The 26908-nt window shown below is 42.5% G+C and overlaps 1 protein-coding gene across 9 annotated transcripts in view; it reads left to right on the top strand.

Annotated features, from left to right (window-relative positions):
- The window catches only part of PIEZO2 (piezo type mechanosensitive ion channel component 2), a 465880-nt gene that overhangs the window by 414880 nt on the left and 24092 nt on the right, over positions 1-26908 (top strand). For 7 of the 9 annotated variants that reach the window (XM_045041964.1, XM_045041959.1, XM_045041957.1 and 4 more), the window contains 9 exons: positions 842-901; positions 5554-5720; positions 6739-6905; positions 13946-14113; positions 16593-16997; positions 17314-17572; positions 20588-20770; positions 23425-23677; positions 24920-25052. In XM_045041964.1, coding sequence (XP_044897899.1) covers positions 842-901; positions 5554-5720; positions 6739-6905; positions 13946-14113; positions 16593-16997; positions 17314-17572; positions 20588-20770; positions 23425-23677; positions 24920-25052 — 1795 coding nt within the window. The remainder of the gene's footprint in view (positions 1-841; positions 902-5553; positions 5721-6738; positions 6906-13945; positions 14114-16592; positions 16998-17313; positions 17573-20587; positions 20771-23424; positions 23678-24919; positions 25053-26908) is intronic. The other 2 variants (XM_045041961.1, XM_045041962.1) reach the window with 1 other exon arrangement.

The following is a 26908-nucleotide window of genomic DNA, read 5'->3' as shown; positions in this document are numbered from 1 at the left end:
TGGTTTTAGTACCATTAGATAAAATACATGGGGCCCAGTGAAAGTCGGATTTTCTTTTTTACATAAACAACAAATAATTTTTTTAGCTTCAGTATCATGTGGACATATTGTATGAGACCTGCACTAAAAAAAAAAAAAGTGTCGTTTTTCTTAAATTCAGATTTGACTAGGTGGCGCGTATTTCCATTTGCTAGATCTGACACCCATAGCCTGGAATAAAAGACTAAGAAATAAAATGAAACCCTATAATGCCGTTTTATGGGGTGACACACTAAAATATGTAACATTACCCCGAGGTGCTCAAAATTAAAATTTAATGGTATGTCTCAGGAGTCAGCACACTTTTTCTGTAATGAGACAGATAGGAAGTAAATGATTTAAGTTTCGCAGATCCTAAGTCTCCGTGGCAACACATCTCTGCCAGTGTAGGGTAGAGGTAGCCACAGACAGTATGTAAACATATGGGCGTGGTTCTGTTCACTAATATCTGAATCTCCTATCATTTCCACATGCCAAAATATTGTTCTTTTGGGGTTTTTTTTTTCAACTATTAAAAATATAAAAACCCGGAATTCATAGGCCATTCAACAGTGGGAAGCTGGCAGGGTTTATCCAGTGGATTATCATTTAGTCATTCTCAGTTACACCTGATTCTTATTCTGGAGTGGAGTAAAGAGAATCTGAGAGCTATGAATTCTTACAGCTTTCCCCCCGAGAACTTTTAAATTAGGCAGAATATTCTAGATTTAATTACAAAATTCCTTTTAGTCCAGGAGGGTAGTGTTGACATTTAATTTACCCTAAAAGGGTGTAACTCATGTTTGTTCAACACACTTCGCAGGTCCTGTGGAGTGGGAAGCCCGAGAGGATGAACCAATCAAAAAGAAATCTGATGGACCAGGTAAAAAAATAAAGACAAATATGAGCTGGGGGAAATTTGAAAATGTTGCTTTCCCAGAAGGTATGTCGTGGAAGGCTGCCTAAAAGCAATTAATCAAATACTGTTTCTGGACTGTGATTAAATAATCAATGTGTCATAAAATCTCATCTCTAGTGAAATTTCAAAGTGACTCCTAAAGGTAGATCTGACCTTTACACTGTTGGCTCAAATGTTGGATTAGAGACAGTTTGTAAATTCTTTTATCCAAATACCTATGAAAGGGGACTTGGGGGAACACATTATACATGTCCCATAGAAGCCATCAAAACAAAAGCACAAAAGATATTGGCAATTAATTTTAAAGAACATAGAATGTGCTAAGTGAGAGGTAAGTACAGTTGGGGAAGTGAGAGGTACTCTGGAAACTTGGGCCAAAGTCCTCACTTGATGAAGGGAAAACCAAATCCCAGTGAGTTTGCTCAGGACTCTAACAGCTACTACGTGACAGAGTCAGGGACAGAATCCATGTCTTCTAACGTCTAGCTCCGTCATGGTGTCACTTGGGCTTCATGTCAGATGTGACTGGGAGGAAGATTTCTCCATGAAGGAAAAAAAAAGGCAAAACAAAAGCCTCCAACTGAAAAAAACTCAAATGCCTCTCCAGTTCCATAAACATGCCATTTCCTCTGTGTCCCCAGGTTCGAACTCCTGTGTGTATTATTTATCTACAGGCAAGATTTTGAGGCGTTCTGATTCTTTTCACAAATACTGCCAAGGATGCCATTTGCTGACCCAAAATGAGACTTCCCGAAGGCTGTCTAACACTATCTGTGGCACACTTTACCCTGAACCCCCATTTCCAGATTATTTCACTCATACATATGTGAAGCCAGATAATTCTATTATTGATGCAAAACTTCATAAAGTAATAGTAGCTAACACTTTAGATCACACATCTTTGCCGGGTGCTTTTCCAAGAGCTTTAAGGCATGTTAACTGTTTACTTCAAAAAAAACCCTCTCTCCCATTTAAGAGATAAGAAACTGAGGCAGAGAAAGATTAATTAACTTTGCCAAGTCTTTCCAGAAACCAATATTGCACTGTCTAGTAACTAACTAGAATTTAAATAAAAATTTGTAAAGAAAATAACTAGAGAAAGAGAGGAAGGAAGGAAGGAAGGAAGGAAGGGGAAAGAAAAGGAAAAAAAGGAGAAAGAGGAGAGAAAGGAAAGAAAGAAAAGAGGAGAAAGAATGTAAGAAAGAAAAAAAGAAAAAAGAAAGAAAGGGAAGAAAAGAAAGAGAGAGAGAAAGAAAAGAAGAGAAAGAAGATAAAGAAAATAGATGGAAATAAAGAAAAGAGAGAAAAGAGAAAGAAAAGAGAAAGTGAGAAAGAAAAAAGTAAAAGAAAAGAGAAAGAAAAGAAAGGAAAGAAGGTGAGAAAGAAAGGAACTTTGCCAAGTCTACAAAACTACCAAGGGGTAGAGTTGGAATGTGAACACAAAAGATCTAAATCCAAAGTGTGTGCTCCTAACCATTATGCTTTACTGCCCCATGGCTAAAAAACTGAATAAAACTTGGGGCGCCTGGGTGGCGCAGTTGGTTAAGCATCCGACTTCAGCCAGGTCACGATCTCGCGGTCTGTGAGTTCGAGCCCCGCGTCGGGCTCTGGGCTGATGGCTCAGAACCTGGAGCCTGTTTCCGATTCTGTGTCTCCCTCTCTCTCTGCCCCTCGCCCGTTCATGCTCTGTCTCTCTCTGTCCCAAAAATAAATAAACGTTGAAAAAAAATTAAAAAAAATAAATAAATAAAACTTAAAAATGCAATCTCACATGTTAGTTTGTGATCACCAAGTTAATAAAGTATGTTAGTCGTGTCTCCAACACAGCAATTTTAGTTTTGCCATCAGGACCAGCCTTAGCAAAACTGGAATAATCATATGTATCATCACCACCTCTCAGGCAATAGTTGTGAATGTGAGAAAAAAATAAATTGTCAAAAATGTAAGATGCTAAGTTTATTAATAGGTGTAACCTCCAAGTCCCTCAGCCTCTCGGGCTCAGACTCTCTTTTGGTGTCTACACAAAGCGACTACAGATTCCATCCAAAGCACTGTAGGAAATACATATCTTGGTCAAAATTAAACCCAAAACGGGCTGGGGGGGGGGGGAGGGGACAATATAGGTGTCCCTGGCTGCCTCTGGCTCAGAACTGCTCTTCAGTGGCATCTGCAGGACCTCACTCTATTCAGCTTCATGTAGCTGCTGGTCCCTTCCTGGGCTTCTTTGCTCAACAGAGGATACTCTCATTTCCTTCCTTCCTCAAGTGCGCCTCTTGAAAGACTGTTAGGTCTGACAACATTTAATGAGGCTTTGGGGGAGAGCAGGGGTGGGGAGCAGCAGAGACAGGAAACAACTTTAAAGGGAAAGTCAGTGATCACTACTCCTACTTCAGTGTCTCTGCCCAGCTGGTGCCTCTGGAGCCTGGCTCATTAGATCATTCCCGCTTTCTTCCCCAGGTACCAGCTGGCAAGTCCAAGATCCCTGTTCCTTCAGTAGGTAGAACTGTTCAACTTCTTTGTCTCTGCCTTGCCCGCCTGGACTCTGTCCCGAGGCCACGCCGCTGTTAGCTCAACTTCCTTTTGATGGTTCTCCTTTTCAGAGCAAACCTTTCCCTGAGAGAAATTCTGCCTTCCTCCTAGGCAACCCAATTCACAAACATTTTTTTTTTTTTCTATTACAAAGTTAAATGCTGAGTCAGACTGTGGGCTTTAGAAAGAGAGAGGCTTAGTGGTGAGTCATGAAAGGGTCACATCTGATTGCACTGGCTGGATTCGAGATTAGGTAAACTATACAACCTCCGGGGTCAGATCCCGCCTGCTGTTTTTATATGGCTTGTTAGCTAAGGACGATTTTGATTTTGATTTCATTTTGTGGTTAAAAAAGTCAAAAGATATGAAAATTATGGAATTCAAATTTCATTGTCCGCAAATAGTTTTATTGGAAACCCAGCCTTGCCCATTCATGGACAATGCAAACAGTCTACAGCTGTTTACACAGCACACCAGAAAAGATGAGTTATAATAGAGACAGTATGGCCTGCAATCAGATCTTGTCCAGCAAAAGGATCCTACATAAGTCCATAAAGGCTAATGCCCCTTTCTGCATGCTACGGTCATGATTTTAAACGAGAATTACAGACTATCATCATTAATCACGAATTTTCTGCATGCTCTAGTCATGATTTTCAACGAGAATTACAGACTATCATCATTAATCACGAATTTTCTGCATGCTCTAGTCATGATTTTCAACGAGAATTACAGACTATCATCATTAATCACGAATTTTCTGCATGCTATAGTCATGGTTTTAAACGAGAATTACAAGCTATAATCATGAATCATGAATTCATTTTACTATGGCAGTTGAATCTGGTTGTCTGTTTTGTTTTTTGTTTTTTTTTGTTTTTGTTTTTTTTTTTTTACTTTTTCTTTTTTGGTGGGGAAAGGTTAAGGGATACAAGTTGTTTTCCTTGGCGGTGGTGGTGGTGATGTTTTGTGTTTTTACTAATAAACACGAAGACAATTTGTAATTCATTGTGAGGTTCACTAAGTGTTCACTTTATTGCAGCTGATGTGTGAAGTCGCTAATAAAACTAAATTTTTTTAATGCCAAATTAAAAAAGAATTCACATGGGCTCAAAATTTGGCAGCATGGCTTGAAAGGTTCCTCGTGTGCCAGTTGAAAAAACCCACTGGCTTACAGGAACGAATGAGTAGGGCGGGCAGTTAAGTTGCCATCTTCACTGTTTGATTTTGATTCTGCCCTAAAATAAGTCAGGCCACAGCTGTGGGACCGCCTCAAACTTAGCAATGATCAGGGAGCTCCCGAAGAACTCCGTGAGGGAACCAGAGAGTTGCCCTGGGATAATGTCACACACACAGTGCCAATCTGAACCGAGCTGCAGCTTGCCCGGGCTCCCTACATCACGGTTGCAGATAAGGAAGAGAACCCAAGTACATCAGGAATCTCACAGCTCCTGCTGGTTTGCACAGGACTGATCCCATGTGCAGAATTCCATAGTTAGCCCATCGCAGTATAATTAAATAGGAATGAGGAAGATGACTCAGGAGTATGGATATACTCCTAGTATGTGTACTGAGCTCTTTCCAAAATAGCTTGAAGGCGATTTAACTGAAATGTAGCTGCAGTGGGAAGTCATCGAAACATCAGTTGTTTCCAACAATAATTATTACTTAAGAAAAGAAGAAATTTATAGCGAAAGCATGAAGGGACCCCGTTTCCTGGATAGGTACAAACTTTCCACCCCTGTGTCAACAAGAGAAATCTCTTGGAATGCGATCTCTACTTCTGTTAGCTGTATCTGGACCTATTCTGACTGATGTTTTGACCAAGGATTAAAAATTCTATCCAAGTTTGGTTTTGATACAGCCATCAAAACCAAGTGCATGTGTAGAAAGACCCACCCATAGCTTCCTATACCGCCCGTCCTCCACGCCCGCCATGATGCTGAGGTCCACACGCCTCACGCCATATTGGGTATGCAGGTCTGAAACCACATCTGCCTTTGGTAAAACATCGCTGTGATACACGACGGCAAAATGGCTGATGGCATTTTGCTCCATTGAAATCTCGTTGCTTTTCTTCCTCCTAGACAATATCATCAAAAGGATATTTAATATTTTGAAATTCACCTGGGTCCTGTTTCTGGCAACAGTGGATAGTTTCACAACTTGGCTTAACTCCATCTCAAGGGAGCATATTGACATATCTACGGTTCTGAGGATTGAACGATGCATGCTGACCAGAGAAATTAAAAAGGTAACACTGTTGGTATAATTCTTTTTGCTTCTTCTCACACTGTAAACATTTTAAAAGTCTGTGTCTAGAACTTCAAACAGGATAACACAAAATCTACAGTCTTTCAGACAGTCTTAACATAACCCCTTTGTTTTTCTGTATATCTCAATCTGTTCCACGCTCAGAATTAAAATAATCAGACACTACATGCACGTGCACGCATGTACACTCACACACACACGTGCACACGCACACGCACACACACAGCCCTGGGACAGTGGCCAGTTGATTCGTTCTGTTCCCTCCCTTCACCAGTTTGCAGGTGCACAGACGCTGCTGTCTCATGACGGATTATGTTGTTTAGTCTGGGAAATTTGGTCTGAAACTTCTCATAGGGGAAATTAAGATATATGCAGAGCAACAAAATATGGTAACATGTGGTTTATAGATAGTATTTAAGATAGATAGATAGTATTTAAAACTGATAGTTTGTTTCTGAAAAAGTTACTGTCACTTAGCAAAATTATCTACATATGAGAAGGGATTTGTTTTTTTTTAAGTTTCTATTTTTATTGAGATAAAATTGACATACAACATTATATTAGCTCCAGGTGTGCAACATAACGATTCGATATTTGTATATCGACACGATCACAGTTAGTCCGCTTAACGTCTATCACCACACATAGTTCCTTTTTTTTTTTTTTTTTTTTGCGATGGGAACTATTAAGTTCTAGATTTTTAGAAACTTTCAAGTATGCAGGACAGTCACCATGCTCTACATGACATCCCCGGGACTGATGTATTTTACAACTGGAAGTTTGTGCCTTTGACTCCCTTCACCCATAACCGAGAGGGGATTTCTTGTTAGCCTTGCCCAGCGAGACCGGGGGCCAATAATTCAATGAGTCAACATCAATCCCCACCTTGAGCAGCTTTGTTTTAATCCTTGCTTAAGGAGCGCGTGATGGCTGAGAGTTGTCGGTATGGAGAAACGCGCAAGCAGGTAAGCACTGTGGCAATGTCTTCCCCTCCGCAGGGCAACGTTCCCACCCGGGAGAGCATCCACATGTACTACCAGAACCACATCATGAACCTTTCCAGAGAGTCGGGACTGGACACCATTGATGACCGTCCCGGCGCAGCTTCAGGTGCACAGACAGCCCACAGGATGGATAGCTTAGATTCACATGACAGTATCTCCAGGTATTTCACGTTCTAAACAATGGGTTTGCTTTTGACAAAGGTAAAAGAGGTGGGCTTCGCCAATATGAGGAATGAATGTGTGAAATGAAAGTTAATCAAAAACTTACATGGATCCCCACCCCCTTTGGGCTACCTCCCTGCATGCAACAAAACAAAAGGAATACTGTCCTCCCCTTGACTGAGCCAGACAAGATCAGGTATCCATAATAGACTATTAGAAGTATTGGTATGACGCAGAGGCACAGGCTAGAGCTTTCTAAGCTGGAGGCAAGTAAGAACGAGCCTTCCTGATCACAAAACACTGTGTCAAGGGCTGCGTCTTTAATTCCTTTGAAAACTGCTGCCCCCATCGAGTATCTTCTATACTAGAATTGTCATCTGGTGCTGTCTTTAATCTTTTCCTTTCAGAATTGTTACTTTGTGATTCATAATAAAAATTAAGAAGGGATTCTGTCAGCTTCCATCTTCCCTGACCTGTGTGATCGCGTGCATTGTTCTCACAACACGGACCCTGCACCTGCCACACACGGGCCAGCACCACTCACTGTACATGGGTTACCTCTTGGTATCCTTCCAAGACCCTACAAGATGCATACTATTATCATCCCCACTTTACAGAACATGAAGTTCACTTACAGAGAGGTTAAGTAACTTACCCAAAGCCACACAGCTAGGAAGTATTATAGAGCAGAGCCAAGATCCAAAACCACATGGTTCAGCTCAGAGCCCGGTCTCTCAACTTCCATGGTACCCTGCCTCTCGTGGCCTCTTTCTGCACTCCAGGCCAACTTTGAGAGCTGACCTTTCTTACTGCCTATCCCAGTAGACTCCCCATTCTCTGCCTCACTGTTCTAGACAGCTGCTGCTGATGGCACAGAGCTAGCTTCTGAGTTAGAGCAGAAGTCCCGACATGGCTAGGATGATTAGCTAGGTTGGATGAATTACACCTTGCACATATCTTCATAGGTAAAGAACATTATCACTGAGGACATTTGTCGCTTTCATTAAACATGTTTAATGTTTAATTAAACATGGGCACCTGTTCCATGCCAGGCCCCAAGATCAATTCTGACACAGACACATAAAGATAAGTCATCTCTAAGTAGTTTGAGCCTGGGAAGAAAGACCTACCAATAGGATTATCCATAGAATCCTGGGTTGAGGTTCCTGCCGTAAGGGTGGCTGACTTAGAAACTCTTAGAAAACCCTCAGTCCCACTTCATACACTGTGCAAGGCATCAGAGGCCTGGTAGAAAATCTGTCCTCCACAAATACTGGATATGTTAACAGATGAAAGAGAGGAGGGAACTGAGACTATGTTATCGATACCACATCCAAAGTAGATAACGTCAAGTTGAAATTGCAACTTGAATGGGGAGAGGTGGGTAAAAAAAAATGTTTTACCTTGAAGAGCTATGTTTAACTGTTGCTGAATTGCTATATTTGAGCTTCTCCAATCATGCCAGTTCTTCTGCTACCCAATAACTACCTATTGATACAGATCTATATTTATTAATATGGAAAGATATTCATTGCATTGAGTAAAAAGTCGGGTTTTAAAATAGAATGTATGCTAAAACTTCATTCTCATTTGTTATGCATATATTGATTTAAATGTGAAATTTATACAGATAAAATTCTGCTTGGATATATCCCTTCCTGTCCCCCAAATAGGTATTGATTCTTTTAAAGTCCTTTGAGGGATAATAAAAGGCATTATATTTTTCCTTTAATTTGGGGATAATCTTTGCTCATTTGTCAGTTCCAAAGAAACATAATATTTTAGCTATTGTAGATTTTTGTGAGAAGAGATAATCAGGACAAAAACTCTTAAGAGTTTCAAGGTCAAAGGGCGCCTGGGTGGTTCAGTCAGTTAAGCATCCGACTTCGACTTCGATTCAGGTCATGATCTCACACCTTGTGAGTTCCAGCCCTGCATCAGGCTCTGTGCTAACACCTAGGAGCCTGGAGCTTGATTTGGATTCTGTGTCCCTCTCTTGCTCTGCCCCTCCCCAACTCATGCTCAGCCTCTCTCTCTCTCTCTCTCTCTCTCTCTCTCTCTCTCTCTCTCTCTCTCAAAAATAAATAAACATTAATTTTTAATTAAAAAAAAGTTTCAAGGTCAAAGCATTTATTTGCTAATTGAGATCCTGTTCAAGATGCTTTTAATTTCTAGAATAAAATATTTGATTGTTAGAACAGTGGGTATGCTAATAAAATTTTCTCATTCTCTTTACCCAGGCATACACACATTTCTCAATCAGTAGTTTTTGAAACCATTAGTAATAGCAAAGTTACAACGTGAAAATTTAGTTTTCATGTCCTTTGATTGGCAAGTGCTGACAGCGCCCCCTTGTGGGTCTTCACTTTCAGGAAAATAGCATTTTTGAAAGGGGAACTTCATTCTCTTTGGACAGACTCCACTGACACAAAAAATCATTATGGTTTATATTTTATTTTCATTTCTGCAAATCATAATAACTCGTCTATGTGGAAGCTTCCAACTTTCTTAAATTTGTTCTTGTTGCAACAGTTTTCTGTCTAAAAATCAGTCATTTAAACAGAATTATTTTCTCTCGATTCATTTTGATGCGAAAACTGAAAATCCATTTCTGTCTATCTTCTACCCAGGCTCTTACATATCCCACGTTACTTCGTGGTAGCTATTCCCATAATAATAAATAAAGCCTGCATGAGCGTGGGTACAAAAGTATACAATGTGTCAACAGGGAGGCAGGGGGAGGCAAGATTTGTTTGAAAGTAGTGACTATTCAAGATGCTGACAGATGCTACTTTCTAGTGAGAGGGGTCAACGAAGGCCCCCGGGGGATCACACAGTTTCCAGATCCACACACTCTGTAACCTATTCATGACCAAACAACTGGTTTAAAAAAAAAAAAAAAAAGGAGAATGGTAAGATGTATACTTCTCAAGATACATCTTAGTTACTTAGTGAGTTATTGCATACCATGTACAAATGTCCCGCGGCATTCAGCTTCCTACAGCGCTGCTCTGTATTGTACACTGAGTCTGACACAAACCGTTTTCCCTTATCTGCATTCCAGAATAAAAGGCTTCAGTCAGCTCTGGTTAACAGAAAGTCATGTTCATATTCAACTGGGATGATTTCCTCCCACACAGTGAAGAATACACTTAACATCCACCCAGGGTATATAATGTGGTTATTGCATATTTATTTGCATCTGTTCTTAAAAAATAATAATAATAATAATGCCCATAATAAGACTTATTTTTTTCTAATGAACGTTTTTTTAACCTCTTCCCTTGCCTGGTTTCATAATATAGAGGGTGTTGTTGTTGCTGTTGTTACCTGGGTCCCTAAGCTTGGCAAGTAAAAAGGAGAATGGATGGAATAACTTTCCCTCAATAATTTGCAATGACACTGCTAGTAATTGGCAACATTATTTTTCATGAACCGCTTTTCTTTTGAAGTTTCATGAAACTATGTCCTATCTCCCAAAAGGGAAAACTACCCAGAAATATAATTTTTTTTCCATAAATTTTCGAGGGTTTTACAGGCTTTCTGGCCTGGCTGGAAAATAGCTGCTCAGGAACCAAACGGAATCAAATAAATCAAAGAGAATTAGAGACTAGACTGACAACGAGTTGCCCATAAAATAAACATGTGATGCCTATATTAGTAACTTGTAACTGCATAATAATTGACAACATGCCCAGTTAAGAACTCAACTTAATATTATAAATCACAACATAAGGGGGATTAAAAAAAGGAAGAAGAAGATTGATCAAAATGAAATCAAGTAAACTACCTTTATGTTGGACCCAAGATTACAAGTGTAAAACCTTTCCCGTGATTAAAAACCACGAGGTAGGAATTATTTAAATCCATTGATTGCTTTTTAACAAAGACTGGCAAAATATCCCCCAAACTTAAAACCAGTCAATCAGTCAATAAATTTATTAGTAGAAAACGAGTACCTTTGAAATTAGTTCCCGGGGTGCCAAGGTGGCTCAGTTGCTTAAGCCTCCGACTCTTGATTTCGGTTCAGGTCGTGATGCCAGGATCGTGGGATTGAGCCCCGTGTTGGGCTCTGCACTGAGTGTGCAGCCTGCCTGAGATTCTCTCTCTCTCTCTCTCTCTTTCTCGCTGTCCCTCTGTCCCTCTCCCCACTCGCTCTCTCTCTGAAATAAAAACATAAAAAAAAAGAATTACGATTCGTTCCTAATGTATTTTTTACTTTTTATTTCAACTTAAAGAAAGGGGAGGCGCAGTGGAGGTTATTATGTTGTTAATAAATGAGTTAACACACCTGCCCTTTTCTTAGTGGCTGACCTCCCCTTCTGGGTTTTTTGCTTTAGGAAACTACCCAATCTGCAGACAAAATTTGTCTACACTGAAGTCTGCTGGAAGCCATGCTGATTACTAGAAAGGCAGGAATCTTCCCTAGAAGGGATTCCGAGTGGAAGGTCACTCTGAGACACCTGTGTCATTAGACAGGGTCTAGCATCGTCCCCCGGTGGGTGGGGCTGCGCATGGCCCCCCCTCCCCGTGCAGAGGACCCAGCCTGGATGGGGCTGTCGCACCTGCCACACGTGCTCTGGCTTCCACGTCACCCGTTTTCACCTTTGGGCGTACTGCAGATGGAATTGGGATAAAAGCCTAACAGATGACTTTCTATTCCCTTGACTTATTGCAAAAGTCACGATTTCCTTCAAATCCGGCTGTAAAACGGCACTTATTTTAATGGTTGTTTCCTGAAATCAGATATCGTCTACATTCCTCGAAAATAAATTATTTTAAATGGCTGCAAGAACCGTTAGATGACATTCTAAAGAGCATTCCTAGATACCAAAGGAGTGGTCATCACTTGAAATGTGTCACCTAAAAGGCGTGGGCCGATCAGGGAGGTGACAGCAACTGTCCCTTTCACCTTTGTCATCTGGGCCAGTTATCAGGAAGCACCCAATCTTCCCTTTCACTTTTAAAATGCCCTGGATTGGACGACAGATTGGTCACACTCCAAGTAACCAAACTGGGTGGGATGGTGTGGGGTCTGAGGGTCAGCCAGTGTGACAGCGGACCCAGGAATTAACAAGATGAAGCCGACGTTGGGATTAGAACAGTGGTTCCCACACAGAAAATCTGAGCAGGGCCACAGGAGAGGGCACACGGTATCTTTTTGCCTGCATGCTAACCCCTAAACGGCGGTAAGGGTGCACCCTTAAAACTAGAAAATTAAACACAGAAGTTCAAAGATCCATTTCCCTCATCTTATAAATGAGAGAGAACAGGTTATATGTTATCAATTCTATAAACTTAAAGTCAAAAATTTCTACCGAACTTTATCAAATAAGCAATAATATCTGTAGTTATTTTCATCATAATGAAACCTCTTCTGATTCTTAGAGAGAGAGAGAGAGAGAGAGAGAGACCTCAGAGAGGAGAATGAATTTCTCTAAACCCCCAGAGCCAGTTCCTGTCAGCGTGGGGACTTGAGCCCAGCCCTCACTGCACTTGGCCAGTGCGTTTCTACTCGATCTTGCCCTCCTCTCTTCATTGTATAAAGGATTTGCTGATATCTAGAGGAGTTGGGGCCTTTAAAAAAAAAAAAAAAAAAACAGTCGCTCTGGCCTTATTAGAGACCATCTGGTTGTTCCCCAACTCTCCTCTGTCACTGCCCTGCATCTTGACCACACGCACAGCATGTTACATGCACTGCAGGGGGGCCCCACCGAGCACTCATGGGCTTGGTGCCACGGCTCTCAGAACCTGAAAAGCCCTTTAACTGGTTCCGCGAGTGAGTGACTCAGATATCCCTACACTCCCTGAGCCCTGGACGTCGTCACTTCCTGAATGGTTTCCATTGCTGCCTCACAAAGTCTGGCTGAGCACATCTGGCTGTGTGGGCTGGGCACACAGTAGGCCTCAGTCACTCACGTGATAATGGTGTTCGGCCAGGGGATCGGCCATCCTGCGTCACAAAGTCCTGTCCCGCTGGGTCAGCCAGGTCATTAGTGCTCAGGTTAGAAGAGTCTTCATTCCAGTAGTCTCCTGCATAGGTTCTTCGGGTGCCTGTAGCCCTTTGGGTTAAACTATAAGTCAGCACTGAAATGCTGCCCACGTCATAACTCTGTCTGCTTCTTCCTCAGTTGCTCACGCAGTCCTCAGTCCTGAATCAACCAGCCTTCTCTCCCCCAGTGTCGCTCCGTGGGGTAACAAGAAGTGAGGATTTTAGCCCATGGGTTCTCGCCCTAAATAACATCTGCCAAGACCTAAAACGTGATCCAGAAGAAAAAAATTCATTAGGCAAAATGAGAAGTTAACAGACAAAATGACCCTGCCATTGCTAGACTTCCTCTGTTGTTTTCTTTGTCCCATTTTCTTTCTTTCTTTCTTTTTCTTTTTCTTTTTTCCGATGTTGGTTTATATCTGGTTGCAGATCAAACCAGCATCTCCTTCACATGCAACGCCTCTAGTTTGGCTTCACTGAATACCGCTCAGAAAATGGGGTGGATAATTCAGTTTGTCATGGTCATTTCTGAGCCTCGCTCCCTCTCTCATCTTGGAGACTGTTCTGTTTTTTCTAAAAACGAAATGTTCTATATAAATATCACCCAAGCAGGTATTTCTGCTTAAGCCATTTGGTTACCGAATGGTTTCAATGAACTCAGGATTGGGAGCTCCAAATAAAACATATCTTCTCTAATTTAAAAACAAAACCAAACTCAGCTACAAAGTCCTGAAGGACGAATTCCGCTCTGCGAAAGAAATATTGGGACTTGTAATTCCTCTATTTCCCTGTCCCACCCAGAGAGTGACGTTTCGTGATTTACTGCCAGCCGGGATACTTTTATAAAAACGTAGTACTGCTCTGTTTTCTCGTCCGGCCGAACAGGTCCTTCCCCATCCCTGAGCCCCGCTGTGGCGCTCGTTGTCTGTAGTATTGGTGTCGTGTGTGATTTGCTGCATGGCCGTGTGTTGGTCAGGTGAGCCGTGTGTAAACTGACGTACCGCTGGTGTTTTAACACTGTGTCTCTGTAACTGTTTGCGCTGCTAGCTGCTACACTGAAGCAACCATGCTGTTCTCAAGGCAGTCTACCCTTGATGACTTAGATGGACCAGAAACTGTTCCTAAAACAAGTGAGCGTGCTCGACCTAGGCTTCGTAAAATGTTCAGCACGGATATGTCCTCCTCATCAGCTGACAGTGGCAGTTTAGCATCAAGGTGCTTAACTCGTGCATGCTTTGTGTTTTTCCCTCACGTTACCACTTTTCCCCCTTCGTGTCATTGCGAACATAAGCTCTTGTGATGTCCGTTTGGTTTTGGTTTTGGTTTCTTAATTTTCGTTCTAAGAATTTGCATGACTAACCAAAAGCATAACCGCCGCTCATTCTGGGACATGACTGGTCACTCCCAGGACAGCATTCTCTTACACTAACCGCTCTTTGGTTTTTGTCTGTTAGGAGTTTCTTAAAAATCCTTATTACAAACGTTGTCCTCCATTTTGTAAGTATCTTCCACTTCCTAGGCGTAAAGAGATAAGCATGCTCCCTCCTTGATGGAGAGCTCATGTGGGCAGTCCTCACAGAGGAAGATGGGCCAGGAAATATAGAAGACTTTTTCTCATGATTTCATCAAAAGAGACATGCAATAGAAAAAAAAAAAATTAAAATCTGCCACATGGAGTCGTTTTTAGTGGATGAGACCAAATCTACAGAACTTAGAATATACTTTACCATTGGCTTTTGTAAAGAACATTATCGTGCGGTAGAATATAGAGCCTTTGCCGACTGGAACTTATTGCTTTGGGCTTGAGTTTTCTCATTAAGTCCTACCGTAAGACAATACTCATTGAGAAATGAAATGATTTATATACAGTCCCAAAGCTCTTTGTGGAATTGCCTTTTTGAATGGTCCACGGGGGCACAGAAACATCAGCTGCATTGCGCTTCTCGTGACACCAGAAAAATCACCCGAACCAAGACAAATTTCAGTTTTGACCGTGCACGGTGGTAAATCAGAGGGGTGTTAACTTATTCTCTTCCATTGCACTCGGTTGTCCTGAAGGTACCAGGACTCATTGACTCCCTTCAGGGCCAGACCTGATCCAAAACCATAAAGAACGTGCTTGTAATTGGTTAGAGTCCAGCTGGAAGTTAGACTTGATGTGGGGTTGGCTCCACTGTTCTGAAAATTGCCTGGGGTGATCAATTTCATGGCCTTCCTAGGAGGTAAGTCCTAGAAAAATACCCAGTTTGCCTTGGCATTCCAAGAGCTTTCCATGCGATGTCCCGTACTGAAGTCCAAGGTCCTGGGAACATAAACACATGAGTGGGCACCAAGGGTTCACATAAACGTTCTTTGGTCTCAGGATGCCATGAAGGGCTCTGCCAAGGCCTATTCATCTGTCCATCCATCCATCCATCCACCCATCCACTCACTTATTGACATGTCTACTGTCGTCCATGACAAGAAAAGTGGGTACGACCTGTATATTTAAGAATCTCTGTGTTTATGGGCCCAGGCTGCTCACCATATGCCATTCAGATAACAGTACAATTTCAGAGTCTAACATAGTATGGTCCTCTATCTACCAGATTCCACATCTCCAAAACATTTTTGCCTTTCTGCCCTTCAGGGGCTGGAGTAGACAATAAAAACAGGCAGGCCATGAATTTCACTATTATGGCTGCTGTATTTTCATTTCCAAAGTCGCCTACACAGACATGGCAGGGAAAGTTAGGAGATAAAGGACAGAGGAGGAGAGGCACAAGAGAGATGGTCAGGTTGCCAAAACTAGAGGGTGGAGATAAGTAGGGAAGCTTAGGGAGAATGAATACTCCATGGGGAACAAGTAGAAAAGATAAGTTGCAGTCACTGGGGACAGAGATAGCAGGGGTACACCCTGAGGGTGCAGCCTGCAGGATCCATAGCACTGGAGAGGGTCCATAGCACTGGGGAGGACAAAATGGCAGGCCTTCCCATGTGCAACACAAAGAACCCAGCGGGGGATGGTTGGGAGCCAGAGAGATGGTGAAAATTCAGTCATATGTAATAAGCACCAGTAAGAAAGAGGTAAAGGATGGAAAAATAGGGAGGAGGAGCAGATATCCAAGAAATGAGGCATTTTTTCCATAAAGCATGCAGGTTGTTTAATTTAGCCAATATTTTCTCATTCCTATCCTCCCCTTATGGGTAGGAGTGGGCCCATTACGTAAAATTGGGAGTAGAGTACCTCCTGGCCAACACCCACGGACCCAAACTGGCAAAGTTTCGTCTCCATAGGCCCCATCCTTTAATATAGCGGTAGGTATGCTATGCTAACTGTCTCCATTTGAAAAGAAACACTGGAAACCATGGCTGCAAATCTTGATACGATTTAGACAACCTCTGTGCATAGGTGGCTTTAGCAACGTCTGAGCCATGTCGTGTGACTTGTTCAGGGTCTCAACCGTGCGCGTGCACTGTGGGCTTTTGCATTTTGAGGCTGCTGTTTGCAGTCTCTGCAGACCAGACATGAATACTCTGAAGGAACAAAGCAGGTGGATGGAATGTCGGGGGCGGGGTGGTGGGGGCAGGGGAGGGAACGGGGTGGTAATTTTCTCGCCCGCCTTGACGTTTGTATTGGGGAGTGTTGGGAAGGTGTCTCGGGAATCGGGAGGATGCTAAGAGCGGGGTGTGTGCCCTCCCTCTCTCCCGACAGCGAGCCCACGCAGTGCACCATGCTGTACTCGCGCCAGGGGACCACGGAAACCATAGCTGAGGTGGAGGCCGAGCAGGATGACGAGGCGGTGGCCAAAGACGCCGATCAGGGAGGGGAGGAGGCCGCGGACTTGGGGCCGGAGGAGGCCTCGGAGGGCTCGGAGGCCGGCCTCACCCCAGATGCCGAGCTGCCGCACTACTCCACCGAGGATGGGGACGTGGAGGTGCCTCCCTCCTACAGCAAGGCGGTCAGCTTCGAGCGCCTGTCCTTCGGCTCGCGGGACGACTCTGCAGGCCAGAGCCACATGGCCGTGAGCCCTGACGAGAGCCGCTCAGACAGGCTCGAGTCCAGCATCTTACCACCCCTGACTCACGAGCTGACGGCCAGCGAGCTGCTGCTGAATAAGTAAGAGTGCTGGGGGGGGGGGGGGTGTTCCGCAGGTTGTGGGTAGACAAACTCCCGTGGACAACCGTCCACCTGGACATTCAGAGCAAACAGACCCAATGTTCAGTGCTCCCATCGTGAAGCACAGAACTAGCCAAAGCCGTCCGTGATAGTCGCTTGTGCACACATTTCTTCCTCCAGTAGGCTATTAGGTCGACTCTGCCAGAACTCTGGCCACATGGGAAGGAGGGGAGGGACAAGAGGGATCATGCAAAGCAGAAATCAGTGATTTGGAGAAATGAAGACGAGTTTATTCTCATGTTGTTTATTTGAACAGGATGTTCCATGATGACGAGCTGGAAGAGTCCGAAAAATTCTACGTTGGCCAACCCCGGTTCTTGCTGTTGTTCTATGCCATGTACAACACTCTGGTGGCCCGCTCAGAAATGGTGTGTTATTTTGTGATCATCCTCAACCACATGGTCTCTGCCTCCATGATCACCCTTGTGCTTCCCATTCTGATCTTCCTCTGGGCCATGCTGTCTGTGCCCAGGCCCAGTAGACGATTCTGGATGATGGCCATTGTCTACACAGAGGTAAGCCTCGAGTGGGAATTGCTAATAAATCGCCTGCGGCATTCACTCGAGGCAGGCCAGCCCTGTCTCCCAGACAGTTTCACGCAGGACATTCAAGTAAATGGATGTTCTTAGATAGGCAAATGACTATTAACTAACAGTTATTTAGTGCTGGCGATTGTACATGTCTTTTCACAGGTCACGCCACACCAAGATAGGCACCAATATCGTTTGGTTTAACATACAAGGAAACAGCTTTAGCGAGATGAAATAACTGACCCAGGCTGCCCAACTGGCAAGTGATGGGGGAGGCTTTTGAAATCTGGTCATCTGTCCTATGATATGAACTACTGAAATAATGTGTTATTTATGCAGAAATTAGTGTCTCGTGCCAGTGGATGTCCAGTGAATGGATGCTGAAGTAAACAACACAGTGAGCAATTTGAATATAGTTTGATACAACATGCATATTTCCCATTTTTAAGCTTAAAGCCAGTTTCAACACACAAAAACACAAAGTCACATAAGCACCTACCTAAAAATCTGAATAACACGAGGGTAAATTACCATTTCATTTTCATCACGTGTGAGGGACAGGAGACACTCTTCCCAATTATACGAACCTGTTTTTCTATCCTTCCCCATCAAATATATGCAATGTCACAAACTCCCATGACAACGATAAAATTGGGAATTAAAAGGGAGGCTCAATAGCCTTTTTTTCCTTGGGTTATTGTAGTTCTTTGTGTTCTGAGGTCTTTGAAGAAGGCGAATTTTCTTACCTGGCTCATAAAGGAAAGTTTTCACTAACATTGGTACTGTGGTTGCTTCTTAAAGGATGGAATTCATGATGGATGTACATTGAGATTCCAGAAATTTTGTAGGTTTATAGGTAATTCACCAGTAAAATAAAGCAAAGCTTTTATCAAAGCATCTCGAAAGTATCAGTGTAAAGTATCATGTATCTTATTTCCATAGTAATTATTTAAATATATTTAAATACTTATAGAAGGTGGAAAGCCAACTACCTAGCTATCACTTTAAGTAGACTGTCTGTCACGATCTTGCCAAAATAATCATTTTTAAGTCTTACTTCCATCACATAAACTTTGTGATCCGGGACATAAATGACCCCCTAGTTGGGGAATGGGTCCATTCTCTGTACCACCTCTGTACGGAGGTGAGGGAATTTCTAACCTAGAAGTGAAGGAAGGGAGTTTCTAATGTAGAAGTGAAGGAAGAAGGAAATTCTCTAAAAATTTAGAGAAGGGAACAAGAGCTACTTACGTTATTTCATCATAAAATGAAATCTTCCTAGTTAAGTTAAATTGGGGTTCCCCATTTTCTCTGTCACACCAAGAAGGGAGGAAGTAGAAGATTGAGGTGATGTTAATTCACTCTACAAGTTAGACTATGCACCAAAACCCAGGAACTATGCCAAGCATAAGAAGAGGACAATAAATTTAATAAAAAAACTTATTTAAAAAAAAGTTGTTTCTGTTTCTCAATGGCTCACAAACCAATATGGTGAACACATAGGATGTAAACAAAGAATTGCCCTACAGTACAACACAAAACCGCATTAGAGAGCATACAAGAAATACGGATATGGTCTGTGCCTCGTGCAGCCTGGGTGGTGTGGAGAGAGGCCATCATAGCATCTTCTCAGTAGAAGACAACTTAGAACTGAGTCTTAACGGATGAGTGTAAGGTCATCAAAGGACAAAAAGCAAAGGGTCAAACAAAGGTATAGACACTCTGACGTGTGCCCAGAATGACACATGGCTTGTGATGGCTGGGAGGCAGGCCGTGAGTGGAGAGCACGGTAGTAGGCTCTTGGGAATGTCAACAGGGTGTATGCTCGGGACTTTCTCCCGTTGGTATGAAAGTTTTTGAAACGTCGCTGAGAGGTCATGGGATGTGAACTGACCCAATGGCCACGAGGCTGAAGATGAATGGGGTAAATGAGGAGTCTTAGTAAGTGACCCAAACGGGTTGGGGGTGCGAGTGAGAAGGAAAGAGGCAAAGATAGTCTTCAGGTATCTGCTCTGGCATCCGTTTGTGGCAGTGCTGCTCAGCATGGTCAGAAACACAGGACTGTTCTTTGCAGAAGCTTGGCTATAAGAAGGAGAGAGACGGGAGGAGGGTAAAGTGACTCTAGGTCGGAAGAGGACTTCGAAAAATATTTTTTATGGATGAATTGCATGAATTGCAATTAACTCCCGGTGACCCAGCTGTCAGAGGGATGTTTAGATGAGGCCTGTCAATTTTCTCATGTATCTTTGTCACAGACCGCTTCTCCCCAACATTTGTACCCTTAACTAGTCACCACAACCGGCAAGTTTTTATTTCTTTTTATTTCTTCTTGAGGAGAACTTCCAGGGAGCAACGAAATGGTGAGAACAGGGGCACCTGGGTGGCTCAGTCGGTTAAGTATCTGACTTCGGCACAGGTCATGAGCTCGCGGTTCGTGAGTTCGAGCCCTGCATCGGACTCTGCTGACAGTGCAGAGCCTGGAGCCTGCTTCAGAACCTGCGTCTCCCTCTGTCTCTGCCCCTCCCCCACTCACGCTCTACCCCCTCTGCCTCTGAAAAATAAAACATTAAAAAAAATTTGTTTTAACGGTGAGAACAAAGAGGTCAGAGGAAGATGAAAATAGGCATCAAAACTGCCTGAGATGCTCAGGAAGATTACAAATGAAAGCAATATGTAAAATATAGAATTCTTTTTGTTCAAGTTTGTCCTCGTTACCATATCTTAATAGCTGAGTAATGAAACCTTATTAAATCAGTATAAACTAGCCAAGTCCTGAAAAATAGAAAAACTCATAAGTAGGTGCCGTGAGTAACCTGGCCGGCTCTGATGTATCTGCAGTCCATGTACGGATGATAATGTTATTTTTCCACATCATTGTGTGTGATCTTATCACCAAAACTGTGAAATGATCTTTTTCTTAGCTTTTATATCACTATTTTTCATATAGAACCATTCTTAAAAGGAGTGATTTTTTTTATTATTTCCATCATCTGCATATAGGTGGCAATTGTGGTCAAGTATTTCTTCCAATTTGGCTTCTTTCCCTGGAACAAGAACGTGGAATTGAACAAAGATAAACCTTTCCACCCACCGAATATCATAGGAGTGGAGAAGAAAGAAGGCTACGTCCTTTATGATCTCATTCAGCTCTTGGCTCTTTTCTTCCATCGGTCCATTTTGAAGGTACTGCACGTTAACACTTAACCGGGTCATGTTGATCATTGCAGCCCCGGGTGATACCCCTGGAGAACCTGAACATTACGATTGGCGATGAGGCCAAGGCATATGGGGCTCAATAAGGGAAACTGTAACAAACTTGGAAGAGAATTCCCCCATATTTCTACTTCCATTATGAACATATCATAATTATCCATATTTGTGGGAATTATGTTAGAGAAAATGCATAACCTTGCAAAGGTATGTTATCCAAGGAAACCACTTAGCCAAAACTGAGTTTGCCTGAATTTTCTAGTTCTTCTGATAAATTACCTGAATTCATGCAGTTTACTAATTCTTGTTATGAATATATTAACAAATGTGTTAACATTATGTTTTCAGTTCTAGAAATTGAAGTTTAAATTTCTGCATTTAAGACATGGTAGTATTATGTTGTATGTCAACTACACCTCCGTTTAAAACAAAAAAGACATGATTGTATAAATTTGGTCACTTCACAACTCTCTTGCAACTTGTATCCTTTTTCACATCATTTCAAAAATGTATATATAAACCTTTAGGCATTTTGCTGCCTTCTCATTAATATTTCAGTGGTTTAGCAGCTACAGTTGAATATTTAAAACATAGAATAAACAAAATTTTGGCGTTTCCTATTGATATACTTACTCTGGTTTCTTAGAAAATTTCATATCTATGGTGAATGTATTTGAGGCACTCTTATGCTGAAATTTCGGCTAATGATACGAAAAATCATTTTTAGAATAACAAATCTCTTCATAAGGAGACAAAACTACCCTACAGCTTTGGAAATCTAGGAAACCAAACAGTTCAAACTATGTGGAAATTTCAAATGTGGTTAAAACTATCCTATTTGGTATGAATTGCTATAGATCTTATAAATAATTGGAAGAATTCACTAACAAATACACTACTATGAAAGTAGTAAAAGAATCTAAACATGTTCCAATGTTGGCCAAAGAGAAAACAACTTTTAAAACGATTTAAAAGAAAAAAAAATGATGTAAAAGGAATCAGTATAAGTTGGAAAATCCCATTAGGAAAATCTAGAATGTTTGTTATGTTTTCAAGAATGCATCCACTGACTTTTCTTTTTGAAATAATATACCTATTAATATTTAAGAATAGGGACGCCTGGGTGGCTCAGTCAGTTAAGTGTCAGACTCTTGATTTTGGTGCAGATCATGATCTCATGGTTTATGGGATCAGGCCCCACGTCAGGCTCCACACTGGGCATGAAGCCTGCTTCAGATTTTCTCTCTCCCCTTCTCTCTGCCCCTCCCCACCTCAAAATAAATAAATAGACTTTAAAAAATTAAAAATAAAAGAATAATCTGTATTTTAGGTGACATTGTCTTTTAATGAGTTGATCATGCTCCAAGTTATTTTTTGACCAACTGAATTTTGGCAAATTGGACTGGAGGTCTTATCCTCTACAGCATGTGTCAGAGGGAGGACTGGGTGAGCTCCTGGGGAATAAATGCATAGCCTGGCAGTCTGGGCACTCAGGAGGCAGTGGGCTCCCTGGGGAGCTTCAAGAAATGGCAGCAAGGTCTTTGTAAGGTGGATTTGCTGTCCAGGTAACCTCTTGCACCAGCAAGACCCCTGGTTTTTCTCAGCCTCTCCTGCTATCCTTCCTCCTGCTGTCCTACCAGCCCCTTTTGCCCATTTCTTTGAAGCAAAATGCAGGCTCTACAGAGTGCATCACAATCTCTGTCTCATATGTGGGCCAACATTTTTTGAGTAGAGTATTTGCAGCTCTGTTCCTGACCCAGCCGTGGGTGATGCAGGGGTTCACAGCTTACCGTGTTCAGGGAGACACAGCATTTGCATTCAAGTGTAGGTGTTTGGTGAACATGGACGGTGGGGCTAAATTCCCCCACTGATATTTAAAATGCTACTTGTAAACACAGAGAAATATGTTCTAGAAAGTGCTTTCCCTCAGGAACAAGTTAAGTGATTATAACTTCGCCTTTACCCCATCTGCCAGACATGATCTGCATCCATGTCAATTAGTTAGCCAAACTCACGACCTGCACCAGCCCGTCCCCGCTCTCTGGGACTATCATAAACATCTAGATAATAAGCTTTCCTAGAGTCCCTTCATTTTCCAATCCTTTTTCTGCTTTATTGCAGTATGAGTGACAAAAATAATTGTAATATATTTAAAGCGTATACATTGTGGTGATGTGTTTTACGTAGACACAGTGAAAGGATCATCTCCATAGGGTTCATTAGTTCCCATCGCCTCCCGTATATATCTGTTTTCTTTTTCATTATTTTTTTCCTCCCTTCCTCCCATCCCCCACCCTGCTTCCTTCCTTCCTTCCTTCCTTCCTTCCTTCCTTCCTTCCTCCCTCCCTCCCTCTCTCCCTTCCTTTCTTTCTTTCTTTCTTTCTTTCTTTCTTTCTTTCTTTCTTTCTCTTTCTTTCTTTCTTTCTTTCTTTCTTTCTCTCTTTCTTCTTTTTCTTTCTTTCTTTTTTGTGAGAACATTTAAATTCTAACTATCTAGCATATGTCAGTTTTATGATGCAATATCACAGCCACAGTCACCGTATTTCACATTTGGCTTTCTAATCGTGGGGGATGCGATGCTACCTCACCGGGAATGGCCGTCTGAGTTGTCCCTTATGCTTTCTCAGTGCCACGGCTTATGGGATGAAGATGACATCACCGACAGTGGCACAGACAAGGAAGAGTCGGATGATGAGCTGTCCCTCAGTCGTGGCAGGAGAGCCTCCTCTGATTCTCTGAAATCCATCAACCTGGCCGCGTCAGCGGAGTCGGTGCACGTGTCCTTCCCGGAGCAGCCCACGGCCATCCGGAGGAAGCGATCGGGCAGTAGCTCCCAGATATCTCCCAGATCCAGCTTTTCTTCCAATAGATCCAAAAGAGGTATCTGTCGCATGATTTCCTTAGGCTGGAAAAACTCTGAGTTTTCTGGTTGTTCCGGTGCCAGTGGGTCTGGGTCTTGGGCAGGGGCGTTTACGGGGTGCTCTCAAGGAGACAGATGTAGTGATGTGAGAAGAAAGTGCTTTGACATCACAGGCTCAAGTTCAGTTCGTAGCTCAACTGTGTGACCTGGGGCAGCCATATCGTTCTTTAAAACATCTGATTCCTTCCCAGGACGAGGATGTGGGGTCGTTATGAAAAGTGGCCAGCACACTGCCTCGTATAGTAAGTGCTGGGCACATGCTAGTTTTTAAATCATATCCAGAGATATGAGATATTTCAGGGTGTGTCCAGAATGCTATAAATCACAATTTATTTTGAAAATATTTTTTAGATTTTATCAGTGGAAACTTTTAGCAAAACCACCTATTTATTTCCTAAGCTAGTTAATTTCTAACTAAATAGTTGGGTATTATCAGCAGATAGATAAGCTCTCCAGTTTCCACTCTTGGAGAAATTGGGTTTTTGTATTTATAGTGCTCCTGCCTGAACCTTTCCAAACACCCGTGTATTCATCTTCAGAATACACTTTTCAGGCAGGCACCAGCAGCCATCCATATTCGTTTCACAGTTAGAGAAATCTGGACCATATGTTATCTGGTCCATGGGGCATGGACCCAATCTGGAAAACCCACAACCTGGGACCCTGTTTAGCACGATAAAAACTATTCTTCCAATCTATTTCTTCCTGGAATAAAGATCATATAACAGGGGCGCCTGGGTGGCTCAGTCTGTTAAGCATCCAACTCTTGGTTTCGGCTCAGGTCTTGATCTCTGGGTTCATGGGTTTGAGCCCCATGTCAGGCTCTGCACTGGTAGAATGGAGCCTGCTCAGGATTCTCTCTTGTGCCCTTTCTCTGCCCCACCCCTGCTTGAGCTCCCTCTCTCTCTCTCTCTCTCTCTCCCTCAAAATAAATAAATAAACTTAAAAAAAAAAAAAAGATGGCCTAACAACCCCAGAAGGAGCCAGTGTTGGGTGTAGAAACCCAAATACATTTCACTGTGGAGGCAGAGTTGAAACTGCAGATTGCAAATCCCCAGTCACTATTCTTACAGTCCATCGTATATAGTCACCCTCTCAATCTGCTTCAAGCCATCCTCTGCTCTGTGGGTTCCAGGGGCTTCTGTGGTGTTTATGTCAACAAACCTGTAACTCAGCACATCTTGGTTTTTTTCTGTCTCTAGGCAGCACAAGCACCCGAAACAGCAGTCAAAAAGGAAGCAGTGTTTTGAGCATCAAGCAGAAAAGTAAAAGGGAACTTTATATGGAAAAGCTTCAAGAACATTTAATCAAAGCAAAAGCATTTACCATAAAGAAGTGAGTCCATGAAGACACTTGGTGTGGGATGTTTTATTTTAGCGTCAGGGAGCTGATATCAATTATTTCATGTAAACCAGGGGTGCAGAGCAGCGAAGTTACCTCTCATATCACAAACATCATCTGCTTAAGGCATAAGAAAATGACTTGTTATTGTATTGTTCTTAATGGAGATGTAATTGACATATAAATTAAGTTCAGGCATACAATATAATGATTTGATAGATGTATACGTTGTGGGATGATCACAATAGTCAACATTCATCACCACCTGTAGTTACAGATTTTTTCTTATGATGAGACCTTTTAAGATTTACTCTCCTAGCAGCTTTGTACTGTGAAGTACACGGGGCACCTGGGTGGCTCAGTTGGCTAAGCGTCTGACTCTTGGTTTTGGCTCAGGTCATAATCTCACGGCTCATGAGTTCAGGCCCCACATCGGGCTCCTCGCTGACAGCACGGAGCCTGCTTGGGTTTCTCTCTCTCCCTCTCTTCTCTGCCCCTCCTCTGCTCTCTCTGTCTCTCAAAATAAACAAACTTAAAAAAAATTTTTTTAATGAAATGTAAAGTGCAGGATTATTAACTGCAGTCACCATGCTGTGCACCCAGGACTAACTTTATAACTGGAACTTTGTATGCTTTGACCCCCTTCACCCTTTTGCCCAACCCTCCTTCATGACAATCACCTATTTGTTCTCTGTATCTCTGAGTGTGGGTTCTTCTTTTTTTTTTTTTTTAGATTCCACGTATTAGTGATATCATATGTTATTTGACTTTCTCAGGCTTGTTCCGTGTGTGTGTGTGTGTGTGTGTGTGTGTGTGTGTGTGTATTCATCCCAATAATATATATACTTCATTATATACCACTGTGCAAACACACACACACATTTTTTTTATCCATTCATCCATTGAGGGACACTTGGGGGCCATGAGTTGGCTATGATAAATAATGCTGCACTGAACCTGGTGTGCAGAGATCTTTTTGAGTTAGTGTTTTCATTTCCTTCAGATAAATGCCCAGAAGTAGAATTGCTGTATCATATTATAGTTCTATTTTTTAATTTTGGAGGGGAGCCTTCATACTGTTTTCCACAGTGACTGCACCAATTTGCATTCCCACCAACGGTGCACGAGGGTTCCCTTCTCTCCACTTCCTCACCAACATGTTATTTTCCTGTCTTTTTGTGTGAGGTAATGTATTGTTTTTAAAAATCACTTCTCAGTGTGATTCATTTTTATATCCATTACATTTATAAACATAGTTTTCTTATTTGAATAGAATAAGTAATTTCAAGGATTCATAGTATGTATTTCCAAGCATCATCATGCTAAATCCCACCTAGACAGAGAGGTGTATGATTTCAAAGTTGGAAGGTTAGAGAAACACTCTCATCCTGGAGAGGGGAAACTGAGGTTCACTGGCACACAGCTGGTCTCTAGCAAAATGCATGAGCCCCTCCTCCAGTGCCAGGGACCTTGACAGGCAGTAGACAAGCAATGGGAATGGAGGAGGTTCGGCAAGGCTGGCCTTGAATGTGGCCTCTGAGACCAGGCGGGCCATCCAACGTGAACATGGCCTTGAATTGAAGGCAGAACCCAGAAAACAAGGAAGACAGAGCAGAGGCTGGACAGAACAAGATGTAGTCAAAAGCCCAGGGCACTATTTAGGAATCAGAAGGGGCACAGGACCCATAAAGGGGAGGAGCAGGGGCTACCTAATGTGTACAGGGTGCTCAGGTCAGACTCCAGGTCTAAGCACCGTTATGTAGTCCCATCTAATTCTCACCCCAGCCCTGTGGGGTTTTACAACAGAGGAAACAAAAACACAGAGAAGTAAGTAGCATGCTCAGGGGCTC

This window comes from Felis catus, chromosome D3, assembly GCF_018350175.1.
Source record: "Felis catus isolate Fca126 chromosome D3, F.catus_Fca126_mat1.0, whole genome shotgun sequence".
Classification (NCBI taxonomy): domain Eukaryota; kingdom Metazoa; phylum Chordata; class Mammalia; order Carnivora; family Felidae; genus Felis; species Felis catus.
Note: the sequence above shows the minus strand (reverse complement) of the source record. Positions and strands in the feature narration are given on the sequence as shown.